Source organism: Diabrotica undecimpunctata, chromosome 1 (assembly GCF_040954645.1).
Source record: "Diabrotica undecimpunctata isolate CICGRU chromosome 1, icDiaUnde3, whole genome shotgun sequence".
Taxonomy (NCBI): Eukaryota; Metazoa; Arthropoda; class Insecta; order Coleoptera; family Chrysomelidae; genus Diabrotica; species Diabrotica undecimpunctata.
Genome location: NC_092803.1, coordinates 83,255,009 through 83,276,521, shown reverse-complemented (window position 1 = coordinate 83,276,521; position 21,513 = coordinate 83,255,009). Strand labels below are relative to the sequence as shown.

Genomic DNA, 21,513 nt, shown 5'->3' with positions numbered 1-21,513 from the left:
ATTTTCCCTGATAATCTAGAACAGCCTGTATAAAATAAAAGAATTGCAAATTATTGGGTATATATATATATATATATATATATATATATATATATATATATATATATATACGGATAAATTTCCGCGCTCAGATGAATGAAAATTACTAAGTTCTCGGGAAGAACCGCGTTGAGAATTGAAAACTCGACGTTTCGGCACCCATTTTGGAGCCATTATCAAGAGTACGGTTCCGTTCGAGTTCGCAGTCTCAATCTGCCTGCTCCCCTTACTCGTGACGTACCAGTACTTGTTCTGTGTAAATACAAGAACCGTCAAACGGCACTGAGGTCTCAATCTGTATCACTCTTGAAAATGGCTCCAAAATGGGGGCCGAAACGTCGAGTTTTCAATTCTCAACGCGGTTCTTGCCGAGAACTTAGTAATTTTCATATATATATATATATATATATATATATATATATATATATATATATATATATATATATATATATATATATATATATATATATATATATATATATATATATATACTCGTATAGGTGTAATTTGTGACTAGGTGAGCATTAATCATATAGACGTATTGGAAGATCTGTTTGAGCTTTCGAGTTTATTGAACTCATTATAAAAAACGTACTAAAAATAATAACTACATTATAAACATACCGCTCTTATTAATATATTATACTCTCGCGCTTCTATGCCATAGCTTGAGATGCAGGTTGCATAAACATAATAGCAGGGACAGACAGGTCAAATTAAGGTGCTGTTTTTTTTTCTTTTTGTTTTGGTATCAGTTTTCTTCTTCTGATTCATGTTAAACTTACCTAAAAATATATCTAAGAAAAATAGAAGAGACATAGACAGTGTAGAGTGTAGATGATATTTTATAAACAAACAAGTTGATAAAGTGATGAAGAAAAAAATTATATACATAGACAGTGTACAGTGTAGATGATATTTTATAAACAAACAAGTTGATAAAGTGATGAAGAAAAAAATTATATACATAAATTAAATTCGTTATATTAGATAACGCTAGTAGTTTTAGTATAGCAGCCTCACAAGGGTAAGACTTTATAATAATATCAGCCTATATTTTTATAATTTAGTTATTATTTTTTGTACGTTTTTAATAGTAAGACTCGAAAGCTCATACAGACCGTTTAAATTCAAATATTGTTCTGTAAATTAATCAATACATTTGTAATCCTTGTATCCTTACGATTCCTATAGTACCGATAGGTGAATGCATCTCGCGATCAAGAGCGTGAGTCAATAAGAGGGACAGACGCAACTCGACAATTAACCAATGCAGACATATTAAATTCGTTTTGTTTTGTTCGTTGTTTGGTAAAATAGTGTAAACCATGGTAATCAACTTCAATTACCGGTAAGTGCTTCCTAGTTTTACCTGAACTTATACATTACTTTGATTGTTTATTGTAATCATTTAAAATTTGATGATAATTTGCACTTATGAGTTAAGGTTCATTCATCTCGCCTGGGAAATATAGTTATCGAAGGGCTATCGAAGGAAATACAGTTGATTATTAGTAATTACCTAGTAGTAGTTAAAGCCCAATCGATGACTAGGAAACCCAATACATCTATATGATTTTATGCCATATGGCCTGCCAGCCATTTAAGTCCTCATGGCTTAAAAGCTTTATTTCTGATTGCCAAATCAATAAGTATTTAATACTATCTTAAACTTAAAATGGTATAGTTTCCGAAAGTTGACTGTATATTTTTTATTTAATATTACCTTTCTATTAGACATATATACTCACCAAAAGCTTTTCAACAGTAATTTTGGGCCTAGCAGCATGGTACAAAATGAACAGTAAGTTAATTCCTATACCTACTAAGATACCAATCTCCAGGGCAAGTACCAAGCAAGCTATAAAGGTAGCAAATCCAAGTACCAGGTCACTTTCTGTAATAAAAAAATCTTTAATAAGCAAGAACAAAAGTATTTATTCATGGAATTAGCGGCTACTGGGCAGAAACTTCTATTCAACTAATGTAACATTAAACATAACACACGTTGACAATATTTTTGTGAAAAATAAAAAGTGTTGTGTTTTATTATTCGTGTTATGTTAAGAAACAAAACTTTTGTTAAAATGTGGGTTTGAGGGTGTCCTGAATGTTGTAGGGATAAATAATTATATATAGCATTGAATTGCATAGGATGCAGAAGTATTTCGTGTGTAACATATGTACCTATTTTCAAAGTTGTAGTTCATAAAATATATCTTAGTTAAAGTAACAAGAAAAAATGTTAGCAATAGTATTTCTTTGCAATGTTATGGTATTACCAAAAAATTGCGAGTTTCTAAGTCGCAATATATATATATAATAGACTTGGAAACTCGCAAAAAGAACAAATAGGTTAACAACCCAGAAATTCACCGAATGACGTAAGAATCATCTCGTTAATGTGCGCACATCGTGCAAAAACAATATTTTTTCGATAATTACTAGCCCATGTCGGTCAAATTCAAGGCTGATTTAGGTGAAAGCAAAAATCGACCGAAAATATCGAATGTGAATGTTATTTTGTGGTTTTAAGTTAGCACAACTTGTAACAAGCCCGCGTATTTTTCTGTAGCGGGAGGTCGAGGCGGAGAAAGAAAGTAAGCGAAGGAAAAAAACGATAACAATAGCTTTAACTGGAAAAATCGGCGTATTACAGTGCAATTTCCTTGTATGAGTAATCAGTTTTGATTAAATGTTTGTAATTGTGCAAAAAAAGACTATCAATATACTAAACGTGCATAAATTGATACGGTTGTTACAGGAAAATATGATTTGTAAAAAAATAAATGTGATTTATATAAAGTACTGCTGTCTTTATTTTGACTATTTAATAACTAACTATATTTTTGTTTTCATCCATTCTACGGTCCTACTAATCAGTTTTGTTATAAATTGTGTTTCAAGCACAATTTGGATTTAAAAATAAAAATAAAAAAAGATGCAATTTCATAAAACTATTAAACTTCCAGGACATTTTTCACATTTTGGTCCAGCTGAAGATAGCCTCAATTGATCTGTCAATTGAGTTTCACAGAACCAAATATTGCGTTGGCAGTGTTGCCATGCCCTTATAATTTATATGTTATATGCTTCAAATACAAAGAGAGAAAGCTTTTAAAAAGTACGTTTTTATTATATTATTTTATGGATTCTGCAATTTTATAATTTATATAAAGTACGAATGAATAATATTTGTTTCTTTTGATATAAATTGCAGTTAATTATTGGAAAATTATTTTGGCAATTGCCCTTTGATGGGTTAGCGGATAGATTTGGCAATAGAGTCAGAACCCTCAAACCACCAGTTACCAGATTACAACAGGTACAAACATGTCTTTTTAACTTTATTATTTATACTGAAATTTTACTATTTGCTTTTAAAAACTGTTTTTAAACTATTTACTTTTTCTTCTTTGGTAATTCTAAGGTATTAATTTTTAAATATCATATTGCTTTTGCTTGCAAATGTTTCGTTTGTAATGTAAATTTTAACACTGCCAAAAAACAATATTTTATTCTATCAAGCTCATTTGAGGCTATCTTCACTGGGACCAAATGTGAAAAATGTCAATACTTCTACATGGACGTTACAGAACACACTAGACACGAAGTAAATAAAAAACTACCTCATTTGCATTGAGAGTCCGATCGCAAAATCTTGGGAAGAAAGACATTGAAGTTTAACAAAATCTTGATAAAGGTTTTGGAAGTATAACAGGTAATATAAATACTTGTTTTGATGGCATTTTTATTATAGAATAACTACTATATTAAGTGGAAACAAACTACAACCATAATTCAAAATTATTTTATATTTTACGTTTCCATTTTCAAAATGGACAAATAAAATAACTAAAAATATATACGTACTTTTAGACCTCCACATTGGCTTAACAACTTTTACTTCCACCATAAAAATAACGGCTGCAATGATAACACCAGCTAGCGTGGCCTTTGGTATGTAATAGAAGTATGGAGTGAAGAACAAGAGAGCTAAAATGACAAGAATTCCTGTGTAGAGTCCTCCCAATGGTGTGCGAACACCACTGGAATTATTAACAGCACTTCTGGATAACGATCCTGTAGAAGGAAACGCCTGAACGAAGGAATTAAAGATGTTGCAAATTCCGATAGCGATAAATTCTTGTGTTGAGTCCACCATCTTTCCATTAGCTGCAAGATAATAAAGGATATAAAAAACATAAATGAGTTTTAGGTTTATTAAAAGTAGGTATTTAAATTTTCCTGTAAGGCTATATAACAATAAATAAAACAAAATAAAGTGCAGCAACACTATAATGTATTGTAATAAATGAGTTAGTATTGTCCTAAGTTATGCAGGTTCGCGAGAATTTGGGGCCTTCCTAGAAAGAAAATATTACATTATGTGCTTTTACTTAAAGTGAATTACGTTAATAATGACAGTTCTACAATTTATTTACCTACCTTAAACTACGAAAACAAATATTTAAGCTATTTTTGTAATAGTATAAAGTCTAGTTTACGGGGAAAGTGAAGTTAGGAAATGCTGGAGCATTTATTACTTACCAAAAGCTTTACAAACGGCAATATTCTCCAATATAGCAATCAGTGGGACCACAATGATGGCGCTACCCAATTTAGTGATCATATCCATAAAACTATCATCAGTAACCGTCCCATTAATGCTTCTATGGTAACTAAAAGGTGGCGGTAGAACTATTGGTAATCCTTGAGGCACGTGTCCTATCACTTTAAAGGGAGGTTCGCCATTCAGGCAGAAAGAATAGCCTATAAACCCGCATACGATAACCAAGATGGCGTTCCTGGCGGTACCAATGAGCCATAGGAATCGATTAACCAGTTTCTGAAAAGTCGTTGGTTGCTCATTTTCACGGGAGGAGAGTTTTAGAGAACCGATTATCTAAAATAATCAACATTTTGTTTTTAACAATTAGTTTAATTCAATTATCTTATTTCTATAGACCAATTAGATGGTACTTACTCTTAATATAAGAAGTACGGCTATACAAACAACACCTAGCATGGCGTCCCACCCTTGCGTGTGATGTATGTCTTCGAATATACTTTTCCAGGTTTCCACGAATGTATTCCCGCTGGCATGTATACCCAGGACGTCCTTCACTTGCGATGTGACGATGATAAGTGCTACTGCAGACGTGAATCCGGAGGAAACTGGTCCAGATACGAAATCTATAAGGAACCCTAAAAAATGAATAGATTTCAAATGTTTATATAATAATGTGCTTTTACGATTTTTGTAAACTTTATCAGGAGTAACACAACAAATCCCTGTAGAATTTCCCCTGTAACGAAAATAGTTACTTTTCGGTCAATATTTACTGGACTATCAAGAACATAAATCCAAAAATACCAATTACTTTTCATTTCAGTCACGAGTGTCAAATAAAAATAATTATACTACTAATATTTTCCATCCGTAAAGTCGACAGTTACACATGATTAATAATATACGGTTATACTACAATTAAATAACAGTTAGAGAGATGAATTGAAAACAATGGGACCGTGATTGATAAAGAAATGTAATAAGGATGATAATCACAAGGACAAAATGTGCCTTTCAGCAAGGCATATTAAAAATGTGGTCTATTAAAGCAATTACATCGAAAAGTCTTTATATAAAATGACTCATTTTTTTCTAAGGATTCTTTAAGAAATATATATATATATATATATATATATATATATATATATATATATATATATATATATATATATATATATATATATATATATTAGTACAAACGTACGAACTTTGAAAGAATAGGGGATCATCAGAATAGAAATACTTGCCTATATATCGCTTGAACGAATGCACTGTAAGAGAACTTTATTATATACTGCTATTATATAATCGACCAAAAATGGTGGAATGTCGTTTCTGAACTCCATGATTTTAATGTTTTATAAAGGATTTGCAAAATTTTTTTCACACGCATGTTGACATACTAAAAATAAATCGGTACTTATATACATACTAAAGTCACCCTTGCTATGGTAGCTGTGGTTTATTATAGCAAAAATTACATGATCTGCATATGGCGGACTCTACTTCAAATCCTTCTCAATGTCAACGTACTGATTAAGACCCAAGATACAGTTTTAAATGGCATTTTTTTAAAAACCAAGGTTTTCGTACTACTTCCCATCTCTATAAAAATTTGTCGGTCAAGGCAAGCATCACATCTCACAACCACATATGTATAGAAAGCAAAAATGCCTGTCATTTCATTCTAAAAGTTTGTTTTCGTCAAAATTACTACATGTCATGTTTCTTCTTTGTTGAGAACTGACAAAGTAGAGCCATATATATATATATATATATATATATATATATATATATATATATATATATATATATATATATATATATATATATATATATTGTTCCGAAAAGCTAAGATTAATACTACTACAGAAATTAATATTAAACTCAACAGTCTTTCGGGTTGAACGGCGTCGATTATATAGCTCTAGGTTTAACTGTACTAACTGCGGAAACCTTTCGCAACATTTTATTCGCTTCTACGGGGAGGAATTTTACCAGCTCACTAAATCATATAGCAAACTGTTGCTACGTAAGATTCGTTTCCTTTATGATTTGACATTCCTTAAGGCCTGTCGAGACCATAAAGTCATTCCCAAATTTCTAAAACTCAAATACCATACTTTTTCTTCTTCCATCTCCCAAATGCTTAGAAAGAGCAGTTTTGCGCTTCACCGTCAAGCGATTCATTTCACTAGACGAAAACTAGATGTCACAAATATCAACATTTTTAATATCTGGTCATCTATTCATTCTTTCAACGTACATCCTGTCTTATGGAACAGTTTTGACCGTATCAACACACAGACAGCACTAAATACTTTCGAATCTAGGACTAACAAATTCCAAAAACAACAACGTTGAAACCCACCACAGTGGTTCATAACTTTTCTGACACTTCTATTTCGACCACTGCCACTGTAGCTTTAGCAAAAAGGTTTCAGTTACTCTGTTACCCCAAGTCACATTCCAATTGAGACAATCATCTGTCAAACTGAAGAAGCCATCTCCAGTTTACCTTCTGAATATTCTACTCCGAATATTAGCCAATCCGAGAAAAAAGCCCTGAAAGAACTTCAGTCAAATACAAATATAGTCGTTCTTTCCGCCGATAAAAGCAAGGCCACCATCATCCTAAATACTTCTTCTTGTACTAATTAACATTCAAATCTCATCAATACTCCAGACTACATACCAAATCCTAAATTTCGAACAATTTATCTGGGGAAAACAACGAAGGCCATAATTAATAAAACCTCTCTTCCAGTTGACATAAAACGATTCCTAATTCCTCATGAAAAGTCTTCCAGAACACTTCGCCTAGCCAAGGCCTATACGAATATATGGCCTACCCAAAATTCACCGATATTTCTCTACGTCCCATTTGTCAGTGCATACAACTGCCCTACACAACCATTGGATAAGTACTTGTTCAAAACTCTACAACCTCTGAAAATGCTTCATCCTTTGTCAAAAATTCTTTTCATTTCAATTGAACTTCTTAAACAATACCCTATCTTATCGTCAGACATTCTAGTAAGTTTCGATATCGTTTCAATCTTTACAAACATTCCTATAAACGAAACTCTAAATATTCTGATTATGTCAAAGGCACAGGTATAGAAATTCTTTGAATACAAAATAGAAATCTTTTGTACACCGAATTTTGAAAGTAAGGAGAAAGCTTTTAGTAAAAGATGAGAGTTGATAATAATCTTGATGTTCAGTTATATTGTTATATCGAGACTTGTAAACAAAAAGAAAGGAATTATTCATGAAATTGGAAATACGAAATGATATAAGATTATGACGACAGCGAGTTTTTTACTGAGAAAGTATTGAATGTGATTGGTTGCAATATGATGTGGAGTGTATGATATTGGAATCTGATTGGTAGAAGCGGAAGGTAGAGGGAAATGACGCCAAGCCGATTGGCCCTCCGCCAATAAACTATGATATTGATGCCGATATTTTTAGGTCAGATGCCAATTGAGATCAAGGCTTTAAGATGCCTCAGAAAACAACATACCTGTAAAAGTAAAAGACTTACCTAATCCAAACAGTCCCATCAAAAGTAGGACAATGCCCGTCAAAAACGTTAATAATATGGCATATTCCGGACCTAAACCTTTGGTAGCTTGGTAAGTCATTAAGGCCGATATGGCTGATGGACCTACGGGTACGTCTTTACAGCTTCCTATGAAAATATACACCATGGGACCCAGAAAAGAACTGTACAGTCCGTAGACGGTTGATAGCCCTGTAAAAACCAAATTTATGTTAAAAATATGGAAATATTTAAGATAGTAAGCATAGTTAAGATCAATGCATATTTATTCCTAAATTGTCAACTTTGTTTGCGCAAAAATATAATACAAACAGTTATTTGCATAAAATAATTATTATTAAACCATCTCCAAAACAGAATTCTATATTTTGTTCTAGATTGAAACTATTAAATACTCTTCTTCATGTGCTATATAAGACTTGTTTGATGTTTGCGATCACCATTGCAAAAGCTTCTCGATCTTCTGCTACATGGAATAATTATCCTCCATTTGGTATCCAAGTCCATCTACGAATGTTTTTAGCCATGAAACTTGTTTTCTTCTCGCACCTCTCCGACCTTATATTTTGCTTTTAAGAATTAGTTGTCATATATCGATTTCCCCAATATATTTCAGATAAGACATTTTCCGGTATTTAACAGTTTTTAGTAATTCTATATCTTTGTTGACCCTCCTTAGTAATTCCTCATTCGATTTCCTTGCAATCAAAACATCCATCTATGTCTATCCACATTTCTAATGCTTTTATTCGGTTCATACTTTTAGGGTCCACACTTCTGCTCCAAACAGGAGTACAGCCCAAACATAATACCTATTCATTGTTTTTCTTAGTTCCTACTTCAGATGGTTATTACAAAGAACTGTCTTGATTTAAAAAAAGTGTTTTTAGTCATTGCTATTCTGCATTTTATTTCTATGTCTGGATCAAGTTGGTTCGTTATGATAGTTTCTTAATATGTAATTTTGTAAACTTGTTCAACTCATACGACTCTTCTTCTTCTTCTTCTTTGGCCTTTTCTCACTATGAATTCGTCGTTTTGTCGTCCACAGCACACTATTTTCCCAGTCACCTTCTCATAAAATTCAGTTCAACTGTTCTTATTCTATTTCGTATTAATGTTGTCATTGACCATACTTCCGCTCCATATAGGGTAATAAAAGATCCCTTTTTTGTTTTCTTTAGTTAGTGTTGTTCCATATTACTCCATGGACTGCTTTCGAGCTTGTTGTTCTCGGGCTATTTTCATTTCTATATCTTTCATACAAGTACCATATCGGCTTATCGTTGAACCTAAATACTTAAAAGTGGTACATTTCTAAATAGTCTGTTCTTCTAAACTCAAGTTGAAATCTGCAACCTCGAGTCCAATATATAAGCATTCGGTTTTACACTTATTTATCTTGAGTGCCCATAGCTCATATTTTTCCTGTAATTTCCTTATCATATATTCCATATCCTCCCTGTCTTGTGCAAAAATGACTTAGTCATCTGCGAAAAGTAGTGAATTTAACTTTATATTATCACAAATAAATTAGACTTACTCACAATAAATTGATTCCTCTGATATTGTTGTCACAAAGTATTATGCGATATACTCCGGTCTATTCTGCTGCAATAATTTTGTGTAATTTTTTGTCTACTCATTTGATGTAATTATCTGTATAATATTTTTAATTCGTTTATTACTACCGACATTTCTTATTTTTTTTCCGATCTTTCGTTGATCTGTTATACCTTATCGTATTGTCTATGTTTCTGTACATTCTCCTCCAGTATTCGTTCCTCTCGAGCCTTACTCTTTGCTTTACTTGTTGTCTGAGGGTAACATATTCTTCTTGAATTCCTGGGCTTCTGTCGTTTATCCATTTATGAAAGGTCCTTTTTTTTCTTTTAATCATCTCTTCTAGATCGCCACTGTATTTCTCCAAATATTTATTCTTGTGTTCTTAAATACCTAGCAGTTTTTTGCCGCTTTATTTATTTTTTCCTTTATGTATTGATACATTTGTGTTGGGGTCTATTCTTTGTTCATCTGTAACATAAATTATGTATTCTGACATAGTGTTCAAATACTAAATTGTTGTAGAAGTTCTACTTTATGCCTCGTATTTGCGTTTTTGTCCACCTCATCTCTCCGGATATTTTATTTTTGTCATCTTCCCGTGTATGAATTTATTTAGTACTAACTGGTGGTTACTTGCACATTCTGTTTGTCTTTATACTCTTACAACTTGTATTATTGTTTTGCTGGCTTTTCAATTATTAAATTAATAATTGGTCTGTGGTTTCTACTATGTTCCTCCCATGTGTATCTATATAAATGTATTACTTCGCATTCTCGACATATTTATTTATATAAAAAATTTTTCAAAAAATAAAAACCAGGAAGCAAAATAACTTAAATGGGGAATAAACCATGTGTGACATATCATTAGACACGTATCTCGCTGGAGAATTCAGGCATTCATGATTTTTCTTTTCATAATTACTCTGTTCTTGTGAAACAGTATGAATGTATTAAAAGTGTTTTGAAGCGTCTTAAAAACTAAAACTAAACGTAACACCTATGTTTTGCTAGTGTTAATGACAAATTTTTTCCATTACATCAAAAACTACATTGAAAGCAAATTGCAAAAAGTTTGGTTATTTGAACTGTTGCTGGTAGCGTTTAACAGTGATATTAAATAAGCATCTTCTAAATTCATTCAAAATGTTCTATGTATTAAAACTAGTTAACAAATTTCATGAAACGGGATAAGGAGCTGATAAAAAAAGACAGTATGAAAAACGTGTTAGGACTAAAGTGGTAGAAGTAGCTATTTCAGGACATACACAAGGAAAATTAAATTCCTGTAGCTTACTGCATAGCATGAATCACAAGAGTTTTATGTAAAAATCCTTTATAAAAGGTATAATTAAAAATACTCATTCGGGCTAAAGAACGTTTCCTCAGAGTAATATTACCAGGTGTATATGAGTCAAACCACTAAATATCATAAAGTGACAATGGGCCTTAGGTAGGGGTGTTGCTTATTATATACAAGAGGCACTTGTAGGCTGGAATGGGGATAAGCATTAAAGATTGCTGCTTGATAGCACTATTTTTTGCAGATGATCAGGTTATTATTGCCAACTGTGAAGAGAATGTTGATTACATGCTACGAAAGTTTAAAGAAGAGGATAAACTTTGGGGTTTGAATATAAACATACAAAAATCAGAGTATCTGAGATTGAGGAAGCAGACCTAAAAACTGCGAAGAATATAGATATATATATATATATATATATATATATATATATATATATATATATAAATATATATATATATATATATATATATTTATTTACGGTAACAATTGACTTCCCACATGTAAAGTTGTAGGTTCAATTGGCTTCCGCTGGTCAATTGGCATCCGGTATTCGGATGCCAATTGACCTCTTCAAAATAATATCAGAAACGCATAGTGAATGATATTATAAGGCTCTTTACGCGATATGAACCCGGAATCCAATTGGACCGTTTTTTGATTCGTAAATAAATCGTAGTTCGAGGCAAAAAATAAGCAGCGCCACCATCGATTTGTGTATATTGAGTTGAAGCGATATTCATGTCGTTACAGCTTAGCGGTTCAATTGGCATCTACAGGATGTGATACGATTTTGGAAGCCAGTTAGTCACTTAGATTGTCTTAGATACCAGGTTTATAAAGGTTCGAGTAACATCTGGTCGATTCGCGTTTGAGTTTAATTCTTAGAATGGATATTTTTTGTTTAGTTTTTGGATTTACAATATATTATTGGTTTTATCTTACTTTCTTGTTATCTGCAGTCTTTTATTCTTTTTGAAAGGTTTTATAACCTTATTTCTCAGCGCCATGTGTATAATTTTTTGAAGCACATTACTAAAACGTTGTGTATTAAAAAGCATTTAATGTTAGGGGTTGTAAATGCATTAAAAATGTTGTGAATTTTGAAAATGTGGTTTGGCGCTGTGTTAATAAGATTCTTTCGTTAAGATGCTTAGTTTTTATCTATCTCTGGTTATGCTTTGTCTTTTTTTCTGTGAAAATATTAACTAATATTATAAATGTGAGTGTAAGGTGTTTGTCGGCTTGTTTTTTTTCGCATTCCCTGTTTAACTTTTTAACCGATCATATTGATTATTTTTGCAATTTTGACAGGGACACAAATAAGCACAGATGATACATTTTATTAAAAAAAGTTGTATTTTCAAGGGATACTTCTCGGCAGAAGACGCCATCACAATCGAATCGAGGATAAAAGCTAGTATTTTATATGTAAATGAGAATGCAATCCACTCTTAACTGATCAACATTTAATATGTCATCACAGATGTTCCGTGTGCAATGCTGCTAGGTCACCTATGTGATCAGTTAAGAGTGGATTGCATTCTCATTTACATTTGAGATTCAGAGGACCTTGTCCCCTTAAGCAGAACGGACAACTTTCCAATGGAGAAGCCAAGCGTCACTGATGAGGTCTGGCGGACCGAAACTGCTGTTTGGCGTTTCACACTTGATGGGTTGTGTTGATCTGCGACCATTGGATCAATAGTATAATTCAATGCCAGTAGGTGTATTACCCCTCGGAGTAGTGGTTTTTGTTGATCCAAACATAATTGGTTGGGTTTCGGTGACCTAAACCGATCAGCAAAGGGCTCTTGTTGTTCCAAGTTGTACATGGGTGACCTGGCAGCATTGCACACGGAACACCGGTGATGACATATTAAATGTTGATCAGTTAAGAATGGATTGCATTCTCATTTACATTTGAGATGCAGAGGACCTTGTCCCCTTAAGCAGAACGGACAACTTTCCAATGGAGAAGCCAAGCGTCACTGATGAGGTCTGGCGGACCGCAACAACTGTTTGGCGTTTCACACTTGATGGGTTGTGTTGTGCTGCGACCATTGGATCAATAGTATAATTCAATGCCGGTAGGGGTATTAGCCCTCGGAGTAGTTGTTTCTGTTGATCTAAACATAATTAATTGGGTTTCGGCGGCCTAAACCGATCAGCAAATGGCTCTTGTTGTTTCAAGCTGTACATGGGTGACCTGGCAGCATTGCACACGGAACACCTGTGATGACATATTAAATGTTGATCAGTTAAGAGTGGATTGCATTCTCATTTACATTTGAGATTCAGAGGACCTTGTCTCCTTAAGCAGAACGGACAACTTTCCAATGGAGAAGCCAAGCGTCACTGATAAGGTCTGGCGGACCGAAACAGCTGTTTGGCGTTTCACACTTGATGGGTTGTGTTGTTCTGCGACCATTGGATCAATAGTATAATTCAATGCCGGTAGGGGTATTAGCCCACGGAGTAGTTGTTTCTGTTGATCCAATCATAATTGGTTGGGTTTCGGTGACCTAAACCGATCAGCAAATGGCTCTTGTTGTTCTTAATATATTTAAATGCTGGTGTTATTCTTTTCTTTTGATCTGTCTGGCTATTTTAGTTAATATATTACAGTCAAAATCGTTTATAACGAACTTCAGGGGACTGGTGGTTTTTGTACGTTGTAGCCAGTGTTCTCTGTAAGCGGTTCTATCGGTTATAATGAACATGTTGCTATAATCGATTACACTGGTAGGAACAGTTAGTTCGTTGTACCTACGTTTATGACGCAAAAATGTGTTACTTTATCTATACTTATAATATGTTATAATAACATATTATACATAACATTTAACATATGTGTTTATTGTACTTACGTAAATCTAAATATGTACATACATATATGTATAATATGTATTGAAATAAGTATGTCAATAAAGTATACTCATAAAATAACGGTTTCTCAAAATCTTTGTATTATAAAAGTGTAGGCATACATACTATTTATTTTTAAAAAGACAAAGAAAAATAGATACATTTATGTATTACAAAATATGTAAATACAACATTTTACCTGAATATTTAATGAAAAAAGTCGCCTTCCTTGAACTTCTGAAAAAAACATTTTTTCAATTGATGTGAAAACAATCGATAATGAGTCTATCACACTCTGGGAAGTTTCAGCAGTCTGAATAAATGCTCTTATGGTGGAACAAGCAGCATACGCTTCAGCAACAGTAGGGATTTTGCCGAAATCTTCCAATTCTTCATCAGCCTCATCAGTACTTTGTTTGTCACTAGTTTGGTGACTCAGTACGATGTCAATATCTGACAGTTCTTCGCTCGTACTTATTTCGTCATCCACTCGTACATAGTCATCTGCAGAGCAGTCAGAACTGAGAAGGGAAACGGCATCCTGCAAATGCTTTTGTGCAATATCGTTGTATGCGATTCCTGATGGTTGTAAGTCGTTAGTTAGGCCGGAAAAACGAAAACAGTTGATGATCGTTTCCTTCCGCACAGATTCCCATGCCTTTGATATCATTAGTATACCGTTAAAAATACTGACTTTGGTATCGTCATTATTCTCTCTCTTTTCGATGATTTTGTACACCAATTCTTTCCGAAAGCATTCTTTAAGACTTCTTATAACTCCTTGGTCTATGCTCTGCAGTACTTACGTACAACTTGGAGGCAGAAAAACGAGTTTAATTTGTTTTAACCTGTCAACTAGTGGGTGTGACGAACAGTTGTCGATAATTAAAATTATGCGTTTCTTTTGTTGTAAAAGTTCAATGTCCCATTTTATTAAAATCTTTTCAAAAATAGCCGACGTCATCCAGGCTTTTTTATTGAAATCGTAATCAATCGGGAGATTTTTCACGTTTTTAAAACAGCGCGGCATTTTAATTTTTCCTATCACCAAAAGCTTCCTTTTTATGGAACCGGACATGTTGGCTGCAACAAGGAATGTAACTCGCTCTTTTGAGAGTTTACCACCGGAACATTTCTCCCCTTTAAACTTTAACGTGTGATCAGGTGTCAGTCTAAAAAATAACCCCATATCGTCAGCATTAAAAATTTCATCATCGCTATAGCCGGACCTGAGTGTAGGCCACACATTTTCCACTCAGTCATTTGTAACCCGTCTTGGAAGGTCTAAATGTCTAAAGGACAAGTAATCAAGTGTAGATGCCTGCCCGGATGTGCTTTAACCATAAATTAATAAATCCTTACTTGTCATTTCGTGGTACTAAATATCGGTAATACCTGTGAGAAATACAACACTACAATGTCCATTTTCATAACTTTACATGATAGCACTTTTAAACTTATTTATTAAGATGTGGAAACATTATTATATTGAACATTGTATCTACTGTCATTTACATCATGCGTTGGTTATAATTATTTATTATTTATTTATTATACAGTGTGTAAAAATGTCATAATTGAAAAAAATGGATGTTATATCATCTGAGGTACAGATATGTACTTGAAATTGTACGCTGTAACCAATATTTTAACTGCTATTGTTCCAGGAAATACGTTTGCTCTAACCGATTTGTTCATTATAAGCAATATAAATGCGTTTTTTGTATGTCATTTTATGGGAACTACTATTTTGTTTGTTATATCCGATTGTACGTTATAGCCGGTGTCGTTGTAAACGATTTTGACTGTACCTGTATATGACGTGATCGAGCAATATATTGTATTGGGCTTTTTCTCTTGTGGTGGGAAGATTGATTTAAGGGCTTTCTTGAGTAGTTTTTGCTGTAACATTTTGTTTATTATGTGTTCGTTGTATCCAATATTTATTGCTATAAGTTTAATGATATTCAATTCTACTTCGAAGTTATTATTTGACATTGGGATTTCTGTCAATCTGTGGAACATACTATAGTAGGCTGCTAATTTATGTTGTGCAGGATGCGATGAAGTACTGTGTATGGTTGTGTCAGTATGTATAGGTTTATGAAATACAGAGAACTCGTGTTTGTTTTCAATTCTTATAATTTTTAAGTCTAGAAAATTTATTGACTGGTTTTGTTTTATTTCTCTTGTAAATTTAATATTACTATGGATTGAATTAACGTATGATAAGATTTGGCCAAATTCATGAAACATAAAATAATGCAATGTCAAAACATGTAGCATGTTATTAATTATTCATACTTTATATGGAGCTGCAGAGATTACCTTTAGATATTTATTTAAAACATCATGATTCTCAATCTTCTAAAGAGTTTGAGAAAGTCCTAACAGAAACCGAGAAAATTTTAGTTCACTCTTTAAAACGCATAGTAATAAGAGGTAAGAGAGGTAGAGGCGTACCTGTTCTGTTTGACAAATTGACCAAAAGTGGAGTTGACACTTTAATTAAATATAGGAATAATTTTTTTACCTCTTACAACGAATACCTATTTGGCATACCGAATACTATTAACTGCATCAGTGGATATCATGTTCTCAGAAAGCATGCTTCTAAGGTGTTGAATGATGCAAACAAAATCACTACCCTCACGTCAACTCGCCTCAGAAAACACTTAGCAACAATAATACAAATTTTAAAAATGGAAAAGGGTGAACTAGAACAACTAGCAAAATTTATGGGGCATACCTCAAAAACTCATGATGAGTGGTATCGTCTCCCGTCAGACATTTACCAAACCGCAAAAGTTTCCAAAATATTATTGCTCGCTCAAAACACTAATATTGACCAATATAAAAATCGAAATTTAAATGAGATTGAAGTCGATAACGAGATATTGGAAGACGCAGAAGAAGCTGATAGTGACGAAGAAAATACTAATCAACCTATTCTTCAACAAAATGAAGTAAACATCCCGTCACAAAATAGAATACAGGAGAAAGGTAAACGTATTTTAGTTCCATGGACAAAAGAGGAAAAAGAACTTACGCAAAAATTCTTTGCACGTCATATTAAGAAGAAAATTCCGCCAAAAAAAATGGAAGTTTTAAATTTGGTAGAAAAGTATCCAAATGTTTTTAAAAACAGGAAATGGGACACAATAAAAGTATTTGTACAAAATAAATATAAATCACAATAATTCATTCAAGTGATTACGAGTTTCAATAAAATATTCTATTACAATCCTATAGTTTTAATGTATCCTTCATTACTTTCTTATTGAATTAAACCTAATTTTATTAACGTTTTAAAACGTCGTCATATTAATATTTTCTCTTGGATTTTGTAAATCCCATGAAATGTTGTAGATAGAATTTGAGGTTGGACAAACATTCATTTTTTCTTAGCTGTTCTAGTTTTAAAATAAAGTTTCTAACTAGTCTATGTTTCTAATGGTAATAGTGGGTTTTGTACAATTGCTAACGTATAGACTTTACCTATTTTACGTTTTTATCGAGGCTATTTTTTTTTAAATAAACCCGGTGTGGTCAATGTTGATTATTTCCATACGACATGTGAGTCCTAAAGTAACGGATAAATTCAATATTTTTGTAACTAAAAATATTTTGACGAAATCCTCGTACAGGTCGATTTTTGTTTTTTGTTGTGCATTTTTTCAATATAATCTTTTTATACAGGGCGTGTCGTGTAAGAGTGGCCAATACCAACTTTCTTATTTTAAATACAACACCCTGTATATTATTATATCTTTTGATTTCTAAGAATATTCTAGATAAAATTTATATTCAATCTTCTATTCCTATCTTTAACTGTTTTTGAGTAATCGAGGTTGGAAAAGTGACAATTGCTCACAAAATCTAAACAGTTCGATCTAGAGTAAAATGGTTTTTATATTAAGACAAAAGCTTTTTGTATTTACAAAAAGCTTTTGTCTTTATATTGATTCAGGGTATACAGCCAACTATTGGATTTGGTCCATTTTAATTAGTTTTTATATTACTATCTTAGTTTTTAATATGCTATCTAGTGGTATTAAATAAAAATAAAATACGAAAATTGTCGTGGTCGGCCCTAAATTTCAAAATTTGTCATTTTGAATATAATCCTATCATCTCTGGGTTTGATACCACTAGATAGCATATTAAAAAGTAAGATAATAATGTAAAAACCATTTTACTCTAGGTCGAACTGTTTAGATTTTGTGAGGAAAAATACACGAAATGTCACTTTTCCAACCTCGATTACTTAAAAACGGTTAAAGATAAGAATAGAAGATTAAATATAAATTTTACCTAATATTCTAAGAAATTCAAAAATATAATAATACACAGGGTGTTGTATCTAAAATAAGAAAGTTGGTATTGGCCACTGTTACACGACACGCCCTGTATAAAAAGATTCTATTGAAAAAAATGCACAACAAAAAATAAAAACCGACCTACATGAGGATTTCGTCAAAAGATTTTTAGTTACAAAAATATTGAATTTATCCGTTACCTTAGGACCTCACTGTATATAAATCACAATGGATCATTTTATGTACCATTATAGGTATGTGCCATGTATAGCCTTGATAAAGACTTAAAATAAAGTAAAAACATTGGCAAATTTTAAACATTAACTAGGTTTTAATTGTCCCTAACCCACTATTACCATTAGAAGCTATTAAGTGGACACTACTCCTAAAACTTTGTTTACGTTGTAAGCTATGTATCGCCATTTTAAAAAGAGAGACCAAGAAATTTTGTAAATTATATGTTTGCAACTGTGTTTCTTACAAAAACCTTTTGTATGTATATAACTTCTTTATTATTCACTTCTAATGAAGTTAAGAGATAAAATACTGATTCTGAATTTTGTTTAAAAGAAGTGTACCTTTAAACATTTGATTTTCAACTTCTTCAAAGTTACAGTAATTTCAACATCTTTTCAATTCTTGAGTACTTCAATTCCCAAGAGATTTCAGTAATTTTATTTTATTTTTTTCTACGTAGGGCAAACACAACCATGAGATATAATCGAGACTCCATATATTTCAAACTAGGTTGATTTTGATAAAATTGGTTTTTGTTAGGTACAGATAATAATTACCTATGTAGTGCCTTCATAACAGGTAATTCTTATTTTTATGTTACAGCCTTAAAATAAAACATACATTATGTCGAATAAATTTTGATATATTATTTATTAACAAACGGTTAAAGAAAAACAAATATGTGTTAAAATACGACTCTTTTTTAATTATTGCTTTTCATAGTATATGGACATAATATTTTATCTCTTTTTAATGTAAAAGAATCTGGTTCGTTTTGATTGTGCATCTATTATTATATAATACCACATCAAACCAGATTCAGTGACGTACGAGAAGTATGGGCAGAGGAAAGAAAAATACACACAGTTGTAAGAAGTCAGATACCAAAAAATAAAGGAGAAAGTTATGTGCACTTTGCGTTCGGCAATAATGTGCCTGTTGTCTTAAACATCTTCACTTGCAAAAATTTTCACAGTGAGTGTTATCAAATGGTCGTATACTCTTATAAGTACTTTTGTTTGCTCTCTAAGTATTTTATATGGACTTTGAATTTGCTAAAATATTGGAAAGTGTCATCGAAAATGCAAATCGAAGAGAAATACGAACAAGAACGAGAAAATACAGCCCATATAGCCCATAATGCGACGTAACAGCCCAAGACATGAAGTTACAATCATTGTAACATTTAATTTTAACATTTAATCCTACTATACCAGAATTTCTTTAGTAATACCAAATAATTCATTACAACAGAGCTCTTTTACTCAGGGAATAATCAGACTAGAAGTTGTTAAAAGACGATAAAACATTTTTAAATTACTGAGCTTAAAAAATGTAAAATAAAAGTATTTAGCAAATTAAATCAAATTTGAAGCTGTCATAATTTTAAAAGAAAAATATTCAATCTCGAAAAAAGCAATAACTACCTGCCTACAATTTATGGATAAAGAGTAATATACTCTATAACAAGTTAAATTTTTAAACATCCGTTTCGACAACAAAATATTACAATGACTGAACAGATGAATTGACTCAGGTAGAATTCCACCGAAACCTTTAGGTATTATTGTCGACTTGAGTCATAAACCAATGGATGCTAAAGGTCCAAAGCCAATCGATGCCAAAGAAACCGCAACAGCGATTGATGCCAATTGGTACCGCAACAGAATTCGCTGTATATTGTGGCCCGTGAATATTCACGGATGCCAAATGGGAATACTTTTCGTCCAGAAGTCAATTGGTACTACAAAGAAATATATATATATATATATATATATATATATATATATATATTGAGGAAGCAGACCTAAAAACTGCGAAGAATATAGATATATAGATATATATATATATATATATATATATATATATATATATATATATATATATATATATATATATATATATATATATATATATATATATATATATGTATATATATATGTATATATATATATATATATATATATATATATATATGTATATATATATATATGTATATATATGTATGTATATATATATATATATATATATATATATATATATATATATATATCAGTAAATATATAATATAAATAGGTAGCATAAAAATGGATTTTATTAGACGAACTTAGAGTTCTTCTAATAGTTAGAGTCGAGTATGCAGAATATCCAGAATAGAACAGGTATGTATCTAATGACGAAATTATAAAACACAGGAACAAGGTTCATTCAACATCAGAAAGGATATAAACAAGGCAATTAATATGGTTTGGACACGTAAAGAGGATGGAGATAATAGATGTCAAAAAAGCTATTAATTAGGAACCTGTCGCAAAATTTGATAGATATAAATTAAATAACAAGTTGGTTTTAAAAAGTGATTTAGTACTCGTAATTAATATCTATATTGCTAACGACGAACATATTCTGTTGACCAATATATTTTTTGGTTTATTTACTTAATAAATAATATCTAACAATAGTTTAAGTATTATCATACCTGCTATATTGGAGTAGGCCAAGGCTTGAGGTATCACAGTAAGACCAACGGTAAGGCCAGCTACCAGATCTCCTACCGCATTCTCCGAATTGTACCTTGGCAGCCAGTTTAACACGGGAACCCTCTTGTAGAGCTTCTTTTTTGAGCATGAATTTCTTAACTTTTTCTGAGTCCAGGGTATCGCGGACTTGATCGATTCCGCGAAAGTTGAGTGTTTTTTGGTATTATCTATCACTGCAACAAAACAGACAAAAAATAATAATCGTTATACTAAATAGTAGTGGGGCCAATCAAGGGAGAACGATAAGATGATAATATCCTAATTTTGTGATATACAAATACATATAAAAAACCAATCGTAAAGAATCCATTGTGCTATGATTATTTATGAATCCACACGTTATGGGAAGAGCAGGACCGTGGTTATTAATTAAAATACTCTAAATATAAAAATACTCTAAAATTGTTGCATATTTACATTTTACGTATAAACTTTAATAAAAAAAGCTCGTTGGATGGAAATAACAATTCACCGATGATTCCAAGATACACCCGTAACTT

At 32.0% G+C, this 21,513-nt stretch overlaps 1 protein-coding gene across 2 annotated transcripts in view; it reads right to left on the bottom strand.

The window, feature by feature from the left end:
- The window catches only part of Esp (Epidermal stripes and patches), a 116,434-nt gene that overhangs the window by 4,048 nt on the left and 90,873 nt on the right, over positions 1–21,513 (bottom strand). The window contains exons 3-8 of one of the 2 annotated variants that reach the window (XM_072544555.1): positions 20,953–21,180; positions 8,163–8,372; positions 5,027–5,247; positions 4,591–4,945; positions 3,913–4,215; positions 1,791–1,936 (exon numbers count right to left, since the gene is read on the bottom strand). In XM_072544555.1, the coding sequence (XP_072400656.1) occupies positions 1,791–1,936; positions 3,913–4,215; positions 4,591–4,945; positions 5,027–5,247; positions 8,163–8,372; positions 20,953–21,180 (1,463 nt within the window). Of the gene's footprint in view, positions 1–1,790; positions 1,937–3,912; positions 4,216–4,590; positions 4,946–5,026; positions 5,248–8,162; positions 8,373–20,952; positions 21,187–21,513 lie in introns of both variants that reach the window. The other variant, XM_072544553.1, reaches the window with a different exon arrangement.